The following is a 13,764-nucleotide window of genomic DNA, read 5'->3' as shown; positions in this document are numbered from 1 at the left end:
CATTTAGATGATGGATGCATAACCCCACCACTTTGGGGGCTCGAGTATGAAGTGCAGGAAAAACAATCTGCAAAACCAAGTCAAATGAACATCAGAAACATCAAGATACACTATAAACATCATTAACCAAGCAAAACCACAAAAAATGGTGCTCAAATAGGCAGAAAAAGCTAAAAAATAAACTGTGTGACACTTTTAACTATGTATAGGTGACACTTTATGTTGATTACGTATCACGCGATACTTCTCATAATACCTGAGCAATACTTTTTTCTGAGGTGACATTTCACACCATGTAAGATGACATTTGGGTATAGCTAAGGTGCTACAATTTGTTAGGTCGTACAATACTTTATGGTTGACAAAAATATCACGCAATCTTTTTTAAAGTACCCATGCAATAATTTTAAAGTATCATGCGATATTTCCTTTCAAAACCCTTAAAACGTGCCAAAAATGCTCCAAAAGGTGATAAAATTTTGATGACTTACTAGGGCCTCATACTCAAGTGGTCGATTATGCAACCGACTATGCTCAAAATGATGTCAGTGGATTGGAACACTTGCTAAAGTCATCTTCTCTCTCTAAATCACTTAAAAGCTCCCATAAAAGACAAATGAATTGAAAATTACCCTTGGACCCCTTATATAGCCCTCTAACCTCATTTTGACTCAATTTTCAAACTTCTCATAATTTTGTAAAAATTACACCCCTAGCTAATTTTGACATCCTGGATCCATTTTTGGGATCGAAATCAAAATCCAAGTTCATCTTGATAGTCAAAATCGCGTTTCAAAATTCTACCTTCTTTTATGCAATTAGTTGATCTTTTGAGGTCTAATCTTTGAAGCTTCATTGGGGCATCCTCGTTTCTCCATATCTTCATCCTTTCCACACTTCATATCTACTTCATCTCACACATTTCACTTCTAAATCATCTTTTTAACTTGATTTGACCTCATTTGCATACTTTATCATTCGCGATCAACTATAGTCAAACTGGGGCATTCTATCATTGCTTTATGGTCACTCTTTGGTTCTAATCTCATATCTCTTATGGAATTTTCTATATCTTTGTTTTCTCATAACTGGCTCATTTCTACATTCCCTTCACCTCATTTCGATTTCGATCCCGATAATCACTTGCTATAGCTATCTATTTCTCAGGAGCATATGTTTGATCTTTTCATTTGCTCTCAATCTATCTACTTTGCTTAGTATTAGTACTCTTCTTGAGTTCTAATATTGTCACTATCCTAATGTTCAATACTATCGCTATCAGACTGTACATTCATGACTTGATATCTCTTTCTACATTTTATTTTTTGGAATCAAATTTCTCTATCTATTGCTGCCTTTTTGGCTTATGTATTCTTTGACGTCATGTTTTCCTAGATCAATCAGACATTAGTCAAAGAGGGGCAAATGTAATCACCTAAAAATGGTCATCTAGACTATTAGCCCCTTTCGCAACATTTTGGCTAAATTAATTAATCATTTTCCTAGGCCAAATTGCTAAAAATTAATTAATTTGATTATAACCTATAGTTTGACTATATTGTTCTAAATCCTTATTTGATTAAAATAACATGTCCACTTTTACTTAAATAAAAGACCCCATTCTTCTAACCCACTCAATGTGCACACATAAAGTCCTTTTTCTATTTTACAAATTAAAATAAAATACTTTTTGTCTTACGTGAAAAGTCAACTTCTCATTGGTTGACTTGCCCTTACACATGGATCATGCCTAAAGTCAACCCACACCCTTGATCGTCCATCATCTTCATCTTGATCTTGATCTCCACCGTCCATGCACCTTTAAAAGAAAAAGCTCTCCCCTTCTCAAAGGATCCACACTCTTGAGTATTGTTATGTTGCAGGTTTATTGGTTGATCTTCTTGAGAGCTTGTGGAGAACTTCTATTTTTCTTGTCTAATTCTCTCATACCATTTCATGTTAGCTTAGATTCATATGGTATAGCTTCTCTTTTGTAATAATCTAGCTCACCTAGTTTAATTAGCATGGATTTGTAATACTCACATTTTCTTAGTACAGCTGCATTGTGCATCTCATACTAGCTTAGTTCAGATTTGCATTACATGAGTTGAGAGTTCTTGTGGACACTTGCATTCTTGCTCGTCTTAAGAACCTCTCATTGCATGGTTTACTAGCAAGGGTCGTGTCTCAAAGGCGCAGCTGAGAGCTATTCTTATTGTTCAAAACACATCGTTGCACTCCATGGATAGGGAGCTCTAAGCCAACATTTAGGAATTCCAATTCATGTGATCACTTGAATAGAAAGGTTTAAAATGTCACTTTCTAAGTGTACAACATCAAGACAAACCAACTCCGTACTCAACTTGGATTTAATTTAAGTCTACATAAAGAATTAAATTTCATAAAGACAATTTAATCAAACCAAAACATCAAAGAATAGAATTTCATATCACATTTAACCTAACAAACTCTCAAACAATGTCTATTGAATAAATTATAGATATTAAGATAAACCAATTCATAACATAAATTTCAATTTAGTTTAATCCACTTCCAAAATTTAATCCCATAATAATTAGAGCTCAATCAAATCAAAAGATCGAAAACTAAAATTTCCAATAAATAAAAAATATCTAATTCATCTCATTTTTTTATCACATTAACAAATCAATTAAAAAAACTTTACCCCAATTAAATAGACATCAATTTTGGATCTGAATACCATCATAATATATTTAAAAATTCAATGCATTTATATCAATTAAGTAGACGTCAAGTTTAGGTCTAAATATCATCCTTGTATTTTTCAAAATTTAATGCATTTATATCCCTAACTCAATTGCAGCTCAATAATCTAGAACAATTGTTTACTTGCATTTGTTTATCTCAAGACAATCAATTAATCTTCAGATGTAATCGAAGCTATTTGTTCTCTCAATCTCTATTCGAGCTTCGGTGTCCATTGCGATGAATAGATGTCAAGTTCTTGTTTGAGGCATCTACCAGGTGTAAAGAAATGAGCTGGTCGGTTCCTATCCTCCGTGTATTTTCACTTTTGGGGTGACATTTATTAAAAACAGTGTTTATTTCTCAAACTAGTCAAAAGTTGTGATCAAAAGTATATTTTAGTGGGTGACAATGGTAATTCCTTGGCATAAAGTATGTTGTTCTTACCTTCTGTTTGAGAAAGTCGGTTGAAAGGATTTGTAACATCAATATTCACCAAAACTTTGTAGTTGACAGAGAAGCAGCACAACTTCTGCTAAGAGCAATGGGGTGGGGAAATTTTCTCAAAGCAGTTTTATCCAACATCGACATTTTCGCAGGGTGTGTTTTTAGCTAATCTCAACCGCAAATTATGATTTTATGCATTTGGAATTCTTTATTTCTGTAGATCAGAATTTAAACATGGAATAGATGAAGATTTTCTGAATTTGGTGCTTCTTTTTTTCAACATGCAGGCCTGTGGTGACTTTAATGTACCCTCTGTAAGTACAAAATTATACCTTAACCCTTTTATGCGTTCTGGGTTGTGTTCGTTTTTTGTTGAGTTAAACTAATTGCTAAAACAAAACAAAATGTAGCAATTTTGTCATTTATTTGTGCCTGGTTGCCGATTTGGGGAGCTTTGATCTAAATGCAATGCGCTTTGCTGCTTTGGCAGATATGCATCCATTAGGGCTATAGAAACTCCGTCTCGGCTTGATGATCAGCAATGGCTGACATACTGGGTTTTGTATTCATTCATTACTCTTTTTGAGCTTACCTTCGCTAAGGTCCTTGAATGGTAAATATCCTCTTTTTTAACTCTCTTTTTTTTTTCCCCTATGAAATGATAAAATTTCCTCTTGAACATGAGATGTGTCGGGTTATAATGCTTTTAGTTTGGATTTCCTTACACAGGCTGCCTTTCTGGCCTTATCTGAAACTCGTTGCGACCTGTTGGCTGGTGCTTCCTATGTTCAATGGGGCGGCTTTCGTATATGAAAATTATGTGAGAAAGTTCATTCTCAACCCCAAATTTGATTCAAGGTTCAATCCTGCGCAGAAGAAACTCGTGAATATCAGCCCTAGCACAAGAGTTGTTGTTGAACGTTACATTGAACATAATGGGCACGACGCATTTGATAGACTCGTCAGGAGGGTAAGTCTTAAGATTCTTAGAAATCTTTAAACCCTTGAAAACCCTCGTAAACATGTTTTGCCTTAATGGAGAAGCGATTTGGTAATTCTCATGCCAACTATCTTAGTGAATGGATAGAGTACGATTTGGCCCAGAAGCGGGGAACAATTCTTCTTCATGGCGTAATTCAGCCAATTGACTATTTTTTGGTTATTCTTGTACCCTTTTAATTCAATCGTTAGCAAATTCTTACAAAGTGAGTTGCCGAATTTCTTAAAAAATAAAAAAAATAAAAGAAAAACTATGCCTGTCTCTGTTAGTATGTCAAGGGGCCCTTGTCTACTGGGAGTGACACTCAAATGACACACAAAGTCCACCAAGTTTTGCTGAATGGAGCGCCTGTGATGCCTTAAAAGAATATGAGTCTGCCACTGATGCTTAGCGTAAGGTAACTCAGTGAGGTCCCTGATGCTTAAAAAAATCAGAGATTTGGTAAAAGAATGATTGGGCAATTATGGCTAAAGAATATCCGTGATTTTTAACTCCTAACCAAAAGAGGTCGATTACTTAACAATTGGTTATTAAATCAATGATAATTTTATTCTTTCAGTAATATATATATATATATTTCAAACAAGTAATATTCACCAGTCATTATAACTTTATGAGGTTTTGGTAGATTCTGTAAGACTTGAGTATTACATATTAGTTTCACTCCCTATATTTCCTCATTTATCCTTTAATATTTGCAAAGGCAAGGGTAACTACTTACCAGACAAGCAGCTTTACCCATTTGTTAATTGGGTGAGGAATGCTGCATAGAAGACCTGTCAGCACTTGCACCTAGCCTCCAAGATTCCCTTCAGCCCCTGAAAATTGCTGTGTGTTATGAGCAGACAAGGAGTATCAATTCCATCAGCCCGGTCTTGCACCCTTCCACCCTTTCTCCAAGAATGTCTTGAGCTCCTAGCCTCCTGCTTGTGCTCTGCCTTATGAGATCATGGACAACAGTCCTTTCTAGCTTCCAACGAAATATGAGAATTATGGATTTTTATTGAAAACAAGTTCAGGAACCTTGAGCATTGAAGGCTGCCTCCGCATTAGTTCTCAAGGTACAATCCCGGTCAAATATGCTAGAAATTAAGAGTAGGTGGTTTGAGTGTTTCTTTATTTCCATAGATTTAAGGTGGACAGCTGAGGGATGTTAAAACTTAATTTTTGAATGGAGGTCCTCCACAAAAGTTTAGCTAGCCATCCAATATGAGATACGGGAGCACGACCTATGGCTGAACCTCTTCAGCTAAGAGCCAAAGGACTAAGGGATATCCATTCTGTCAAATTCGTTTGGGGCACGATCCCTGTCTCATCCTTCAATTTTGTAGTCTTACATTCAACAAAACTTGGGTTCGACAGTAAACCAAGGGCCCAGTGCCCAGTGACACAGGATGTCAATTTTGGATTTCCCATGCTTCGTAAATCCATGAGTTGGTTATCTAGCATGGAAAGTACACTGCCTTAAAGATGCAGACCCATTTTCAACAAGATTAGAGCCAACAAAGTTTATGATTAATCTAGCATGGAAAGTACACCGCCTTAAAGTTGCAGATCCATTTTCGACAAGATTAGAGCCAACAAAGTTTATGATTTGCATTTGAATACCAGATATGTATGTTGTTTCATTAGTACGCATTCTGCTACCTTGTTTATATGGTTTTGTAGATTTTTCCTGGATAAGCTGCGTCTGTGTTAGTTACTTTATAGTCCATACAGGAAAAAATCAATGAAACAAATGTACATTGCAGAAACTTCAATTTCAAAAGTAGTTAACTATGTAGTTTTCGAATACGGCAAAACTGGATATTAACTAGCTCAATATCTTTTAAATCAATGAAACAACTGTACATTGCAGAAATTTCAATTTCAAAATTAGTTAACTATGTAGTTTTCTAACATGGCAAAACTGGATATTAACTAGCCTAATATCTTTTGTCTCCTCTTAGATGTTTAGTATCTCATAATGTTTGTCACCCTTCTTTACAATATATTCCATGGTCTTCATATACTAAAATTGTGTTGTTTTTATCATCTATGTCTCTCAAAAATAGAGATGCATGTTAATTGCCAGTTATCTTACGGCTATATATTGTATTTTTTGCAGGCTGAAAAGGAAGGGAAACCTAGCATCATCACAGAACATGACTATGATTATGACGAGTATTAGAGATGTTGATCTTACAAAACCAATTGGACCATACATTGGATGGTGGCTGGCATTTGCCAGTTGCATCACAAGTGTGGCTGTAGTTTCTCGAATACTTCTGTAAACTAATTAATTACACAACATCTTTTAGTACAGAGGTTATGAATAATTTTGTTCTTTCTCTGATTTATGCTGTAAAATATTTTTCTATTTTCAAACATGGATGGGGAGTGGTTTGCAATTAGTTCTTATGTCTGTTTCTAGTGATTTGATTGAACAACTGAGAGTGTATGTCGTGTTCAGAAGTAACATATTTGTGAATTCTACAGTAATGCAAATTTCTTTACTAGTGTTGCAGTAAAGTATACTAGTTTCCACCGTTGGGAAAACCTAAGGCAGCTATGGTTAATCAGTTATTAATTAATATTTATGACACACTGGACCCTGAAAGAATATTGTAGTGAAAAATGAATTCGACTTGATTGTAATTTGCCCTACTTTAGCACTTCATTGGAATCTCAGACTTCTGTAGGAGAAGAGATCCGGTAGCTGCCCAAGCTAACTTTGCCAACTTTTAATTAATATGTCAAAATTTGGCAATTTTTTCGGTGAACCTCCAGTAGTGTGTTTACACATTTACAGAGCTCTGTGTAGAGTCTGTGGAGTGCAAAGTCGTCAAAAAGTGTCATTTCAAAATGTTCATCCGATACTCCTTTTTTCTTCACTCTTAATAGCTGCTCACCCAAAAAAAAATAGTACTTTTGGCACAAATGGACCACTCAACAATCAAGAAAGCTAAAAAAATATCAACAATTAGTACATGTGTCACAACTATTAGTACACATGTTATTACCTACTATTAGTACATGTTATCAACTATTAGTAGTACACCTGTTATCATTTTTGGGACTTTTTAAAAGTTAATTGTGGGTATCTATAACGACCATAACAGTCTTTCAACCCCAGTGACTGTTGGGTCTCTTCCCTACGGTCATTGGACCCCCCGACGGCTACTGGATCTATTCCCTGTTGAATTTTCCACATTGAATTTTTTCTTGCTGCATTAATCTTTAATACACCCGTTTTTCTTCAATGGTATATTCTTATACTGGTAAAGGGGAGTTTTAATGAAAGGGCGGCACTTGACCCACTTAACACACTTGACAGGTAAGGGGAGTTCTTCTTTTAATTTCTTATGACATTTTCTTATACTGGTAAAAGGGTGTTCTTTTGAAAGGGCACAGCAACCCTTTTACACGGTCTTAATCTATCTTAGTTGAAGCTATTTTGTTAACTGCGAACCAGCATTTACCATAGCAGTAAAGTTGGAAGGCCTGAATTAGGAGCTCCAATGATGTGCATGCCTGTTTTCCTTTTCTCTAGCATTATGCTAGAGGGAAGTTGGTTGGTGGTGATGGTATTTGGGAAAGAAAGAGAGAATTTAATGGTATTTTGGGAAGGACAGATAAGGTCTCATGTCCCTGTGTCACTGGTTCTGGTCAATTCAATGGTTCATAATGAGTTACAATGAGCTCGTGATAAAGCCCCTCCAATAGTCAGCTTTCGTACAAGCTCTAATATTGTAAGGGATGAGTTATGAGACTTGGGTTTGTGATCCACTTCAATTTGCCAGAATGGATACTTTAGCAACTGGTTTTTAATCCCCCACGATAATCAGCTTCTGTACAAGCTCTGACATTATAAGGGATACAAGCTCTGACATTATAAGGGATGAGCGATGAGGCTGAGCTCTGACATTGTAAAGGATGAGTGATGAGACTGGATTTGTGATCCATTTGAATTCGGCAAAACAGATACCTTAGTAACTGGGTTTGTGATTTGCTTGAATTTGGCAGAATGGCTGGTTCTTAACTTAAAGAGGTAACTTAAGAGGTTCAATCCAGCGCTTGTGCTTTTGCTTCCATAACAGGTAGCCTTGTGTAAATAGATTTCCATAGAACCTTTCATAAGGGAAAAAAATTAATCGTCTTTAAAAAAATTTGAAATAATAATTTTCATTTAGCTTAGATAGCTTGTGTAAATAGATTTGTATAGAACCTTCCGTAAGGGGAAAAAAATTAATGATCTTTGAAGTTTAGAAGTAACGACTTAAAAGACTAACTGAAAGACTTTAAGAGAATATTTTATGAGATTAATGATTTAAACTGAAAAAGCAACCACTATTTTGACATAAATCTGTTTTGATTTTTTTTTTTTTCGAAGTGACTCAGACTCTTTACACTTGATAGATTTCGTGGCAACAGAAGGAATTTTATAGAAGCCATTATTTTGATGTAAATCTGTTTTGATTTTTTCTTTTTCGTAAGTGATTCGGACTCATTCAGAATCGACTCGTTACACTTAATAAACTCTTTATGACAACAAAAGGAATTTTATAGAATTAATGACTGGAAGACCAACTGAAAAAGTAACCACTATTTAACTGTTATTTTCAGTCTCCATTACACTTGATAGACTCTCACTGCAACTAATCCTTGTGTGTTGCTTCATACCAGTGACTTAGTAATAAAAATCTGGCACCTCTTTGTCTAAATGGTTGTTTTTAATATAAAAGGCTCTTTTTAAAAGTTTCTACGTGTCATTGTGCAAGTAATGAGTTGAGACTTCCATAGAATGAAAAAGATAAGTTTGCTAAAGAAATTCAATTTATTGAGATATTACTTGATTCCTAAGATTAATGTCGTTCAGAAAAAGCTTGATACTCTCTTAGAGGCAAAGACATTCTTTGACAAGTGTGTCTATAGATACTTGATTGCAATAGAGCTAGCCGCCTATGGCCTATGCAGAGTAATAAGTGTAGCATAAGTAGTCAAATCTTCATGAGAGAAAGATCTGTCTGGTTTTTAAAGTTTCTACGTGTCATGTCATGTTTCGCTTGTTTGTTTTTAATAATAATGTCCCCAAAATAAGGTAGCTGACCCTTATTTACGTATGCTAGTCGGCAGAAAAGCCAAGTAACACCTTTGTTAGTACCAACGTTGGTTGGTGTAAAAAGCTAACACCTTTGTTAAGATATTGTTAGCAAAGAATTAGACGAACATTAAAAAAAAAATTAAAAATTGTTATTCTTTGTAACCTTGTCTTGTTTCAATTTTTTTATAAAAAATTAGACAAACTGCATGATATAAAAACAGAACAAGAACTATTGTTTGCACCATACCAAGCCACATGGACATGTGAACAAATTTCATGCTAGCAACATAAAAGTTATAAGAAGTCCATAAATAGCTTAGTATAAAACATTTGTCCACCAAATAAAGATATCAAATAGAGATAGAGATAGTAAATAACATGAAGTTTGAGATGTCATTGAGGACTTGGACATTTTTTACAAAAAGATTTGTAAGGATCATTTTACAATTGTGGCTAGAAAGAAAAATGTAAAAAAAAAAAAAAATTAAAAATTGGGCAAGCAAGATTACAAGAATCTCAAAAAGAAAAAAATATTAAACATGAAAAAAGGTTAATAACATGAAAAAAATGATTATTTTTTCTTGTTTTGATTGGGCTTGACAGTGCCATCTAGGTCTAGTCACTTCGGAGGTATTTGAAAGAACTCCTCGAAGGCATCATTCCCAAGATCTTAGCGTTCGATTTTTCCTCTTGCAAGAGGGAAAACATGATGGATGAGGAAGGCATCACCTTTAGAAAAATGATCCACAACCACCTTGCAATGCAATCTTGTCATCTACCATAACATTTGTTCAACAAGGTGGGAGTGGAAGTGGCCACCCTTGGGGAAATGTTGTAGTAAGGGCCAAGGATTTAGTTTTAATAATCTTTTTCTTTCAATCAAGTGTAGTAATAAGGTTTAAGTAGTAAGGTCCAAGTATTTAGTTTTAACAGTCTAATAGACAATAGTTTTAATAGTCTTTTTCTTTCAACTTCAAGTGTAGTAATAAGGTTTAAGTAGTAAGGTCCAAGTATTTAGTTTTAACAGTCTCATAGACAAGTGGAGTTGTTATTGTTATGTGTGGTTTCTTTCCCTTGACCCATCACTATCCTAGCTCTTAGAATCACCAAGGTTTTCCTCATCTATTGTCTTCTCTCAATTTTTTCCTTGGGGTTTAGCAACAATTCTTGTAGACCTATAGGGGGTTTAATGTGGTAGTAAGGTCCAAAGATTTAGTTGTAACACTCTTTTTCTTTCAACTATAAGTGTGGTAGCAAGGTCCAAGTATTTAGTTTTAACACTCTCGTAGACAAGTGAAGTTGTTACTGTAATGTGCAGTTTCTTTCCCTTGACCCATCACTATCCTTAGAATCACTAGAGTTTTCCCCATCTATTGTCTTCTTTCCATTTTTTCCTTGGGGTTTAGCAACAATTCTTGTAGACCTATAGGGGGTTTCCTCAGCATCAACATTTTAGTCAACAAAATGAATTTTTTGTTTTTAATTAGTTTTAGATTTGGATGGGTAAGATAAGTCTTTTTTATTCTTTTTGTTGCGCTTAGCAGGAGAGCCATATTAAGGGGATTGGTTGGGAGGGGTGTGGGGTTTTAGGTCTTTTAATATTCTTTTTCCTTGTAGTACCAGAAAATTCAACAATGTAAGGGAGGGGGGGAAGTGATAAACGTAATAGACACTAAACCGCCCCTTCAAAGTAAAATAATTCATTACTATAGAATACACTTGGTTCCAGGGTTATGATCATTTCTCCCTATTGAAACTAATGCAGAGCGATTAGAGTAAACAAAGTGGACTCAACCCAATCTATCTTGATCTTCAACAATAGACCAAATCTAGGACTCTCCCTTAGATGAACCAATTCTTCAACCTTGAGGTGTTTACACACACAAAGACACTACACTATATGGGAATCTTTCCTCTTATGAGTATGAATAACTTGCTCTACCAATATGAACCAAATCAAGATCCTCTATGCTCCTATCTTCAACACCAAGGGGCAATTAATCCCAACACTTTGGCTCACACACCCAAACTTAGACATGGTCTTGAGAATCAATTTCTAAGGGAGTGAAAAGGCATATTATGCCTTAGGACATAATATCATAACCTTTCCAATAGATTTTAACAACCTACAACTTCTCCAATGTCACAAAGCACATTTTGACCTATTAGGCTAGTAGCCATATGAAATTGGTTTTTAAGGAACAACTTTTGAAAGTTCCAAAACACCTACCAAGTAAAATAGGGATTCGCATACTCTTTTGGGATTTACACCAAACTCTAAAGAACTAGGACCCAATTCCACTCGTGCACCCTTAAAAAAAATGCTAAAGTGTTCAAGGATGGGTACATAGAATTGATTCGATGGTTTAGAGAGTCTACATACAACTTATCTCAACCAAATCCATCATTAGATCAAGTCTAGACACTCCCTATCTTGGTTGTGTGTTCAAATACTTAACTTCTAGGCTAAACACATGGGCTTGTTTAACCTAGGGCTTGGTGGTAAAAATGCTTACCCGATCTGTCCAGTTCTGGTGTTCTGGAATCATAGGGTATACATCCCTAACTTGCATTTCCCCAAGGGTTGTTGAAATCCAGTAGTGAAATTGCAAGTTACGGCAACATTTCCTTGAAATCCTTATGAGGTGACGGTTTCAGAACAATTTTTACAAAATGATGCCTAAGTTTCACAAAACTTAATCAGTTAACTTCAAATCAATTGCATTCACTGGATAACTCCCCCCCATCTAAATGCCCAGGCCAATTGATTGTGTCAAGCAATCCATACAATATCATAAAATTAAAGGAAACAACAAAACTAACTACAAAAGTAGTTTTTATTCAAAATCTCCACCAAACTTGCGCCAAAACATCTACTATCTTCATGTTTTACTTCATCATGGCTTAATAGCCTTCCTACAATGTCTCCAACTGAATTGAAAATGGTTGTGGCTGTTGATGCCAAGATTGCAACTACTTGAGCAACTTTTGAAAAATGTTGCTACCAACTTTTACATTTTGTAGGAACTTTTGGAACATTTATTCAAAATTCCTCAAATTGACTCCTAGGCTCTTCCAAGCCTTCAGTGACTCATTTTATGCCTAAAACATTACCAAATACCCTATTTGACCACATACTGACCTTTCACAAGGACCCCATGGTCTAATTGAACTTCAAGTTAATATGATCACTTAGAGCCCATTAGCATTACAAATGTGTTATTTTACAATATTGATTGATCCTTTTTGATCCAATCCCTTATTCCCTTGATACCTACTTGCTAACACTATACATCCTTGTTTTTGTAAAGGTGCCCTGCACTATACTCTGGGGGCCAAAAGGACCTCAAGTATTCATAGTAGGTGTTCCTTCTTGTCTTCTTGTGTATCTTGCTTTCAAGTATACATTCAATCTTAGGGGGTTCTTGTTTGGGGTAACTCTTCTATCCCTTCATCTGAGTTCTCCACTTGATCACATGTATCAAAAACATCATTCGCAGAACCTTTACATGCGCAGAGGTCAAAAATATTTAAAATAGGTGAGATTCCAATAACAGGAGGAAGATCAATCTTATAGGCATTGTTTCCACATTTCTTAAGGATTCTATTGGGGGTTATTTTCTTCATCATGAGCCTTATATACTTCTCTCTTGTAAGTCTCTCCTTCTTGAGATGAGTCATTACCATGTCTCCAACCTTGAACAAAAGTTATCTCCTCTTTTTGCCTAATGCCTACTTATCCATTGTTTGTGACAATTGATCCTTAACCCGTTGGTGAATGTCTCCCATTGCTTCTGCAAAGTCCTCTTCTTATGCACTCCTCTTTTTTGTATTCCTCATAATCCCTTAGCTCCAAAACTCCTATGGGACGTGTTATACACAATTTGGAATGGGCTTCTATCAGTGCCCCATTTGATTGAATCATTATAGGAGAATTCTGTTGGGGCTAAAATAGTGTCACATATTGCTCCATGCTCTTTTTTCATACATCTTGAAAGATTCCCTAATGACCTACGTATGCCCATCTAATTGTGGGTGATATGCTGAAGAAAAAGACAAATCGATGCCCAACCTCTTCCACGAATTTCTCCAAAAATGACCAATGAACTTAGAATCTTTATCTAATATTATGGACAAAGGCAATCAATGAATTCTTACTATCTCCTTAAAGAAAAGCCTTGGTATATGAGATGCATCATGTGTTGTTTTACAAGGTAAGAAGTGAGCTATCTTGGGAAAAAAATTGACTACCACATAAATACTATCATGATCCAATTTGGTCATTGAGAACCCCTAGAAAAAAATATGTGCTCACTGATTCCCATGCCTTACTAGGAATTGGTAGAGGCATGTACAATCCTACATTTAGACTAGCCCCTTTAACATTTTTGAGGATCACACAAGTTTCAACAAATCATTTAATGTATATTTACATCTTAGGCTAGAAATAGAACCTCCCAACCAACTCTAAAGTCTTATCAATCCCAAAGTGACCTGATAAACTTCT

At 35.4% G+C, this 13,764-nt stretch overlaps 1 protein-coding gene across 1 annotated transcript; it reads left to right on the top strand.

Annotated features, from left to right (window-relative positions):
• The first annotated feature begins 3,233 nt into the window (after positions 1-3,233).
• Positions 3,234-6,567, top strand: HVA22A (HVA22 homolog A). The gene is made up of 5 exons (XM_089803259.1): positions 3,234-3,327; positions 3,462-3,488; positions 3,665-3,787; positions 3,904-4,144; positions 6,282-6,567. Exons 1-5 carry the CDS (start codon positions 3,272-3,274, stop codon positions 6,342-6,344), a joined length of 510 nt encoding a protein of 169 aa, XP_089659385.1. The 5' UTR covers positions 3,234-3,271; the 3' UTR covers positions 6,345-6,567.
• Positions 6,568-13,764: the final 7,197 nt, after the last annotated feature.

Source organism: Cupressus sempervirens, chromosome 10 (assembly GCF_028749045.1).
Source record: "Cupressus sempervirens isolate cs-2001-9-10 chromosome 10, ASM2874904v1, whole genome shotgun sequence".
NCBI classification, from domain to species: Eukaryota; Viridiplantae; Streptophyta; class Pinopsida; order Cupressales; family Cupressaceae; genus Cupressus; species Cupressus sempervirens.
Note: the sequence above shows the minus strand (reverse complement) of the source record. Positions and strands in the feature narration are given on the sequence as shown.

What these genes read in the sequence shown, in the direction of transcription:
- HVA22A (XM_089803259.1), top strand. Translation starts at nt 3,272, where the DNA reads ATGGGGTGGGGAAATTTTCTCAAAGCAGTTTTATCCAACATCGACATT. An exon ending in TTCGCTAAGGTCCTTGAATG is followed by an intron (nt 3,788 to 3,903) that starts GTAAATATCCTC and finishes TTCCTTACACAG; the next exon opens with GCTGCCTTTCTGGCCTTATC. An exon ending in TTGATAGACTCGTCAGGAGG is followed by an intron (nt 4,145 to 6,281) that starts GTAAGTCTTAAG and finishes TATTTTTTGCAG; the next exon opens with GCTGAAAAGGAAGGGAAACC.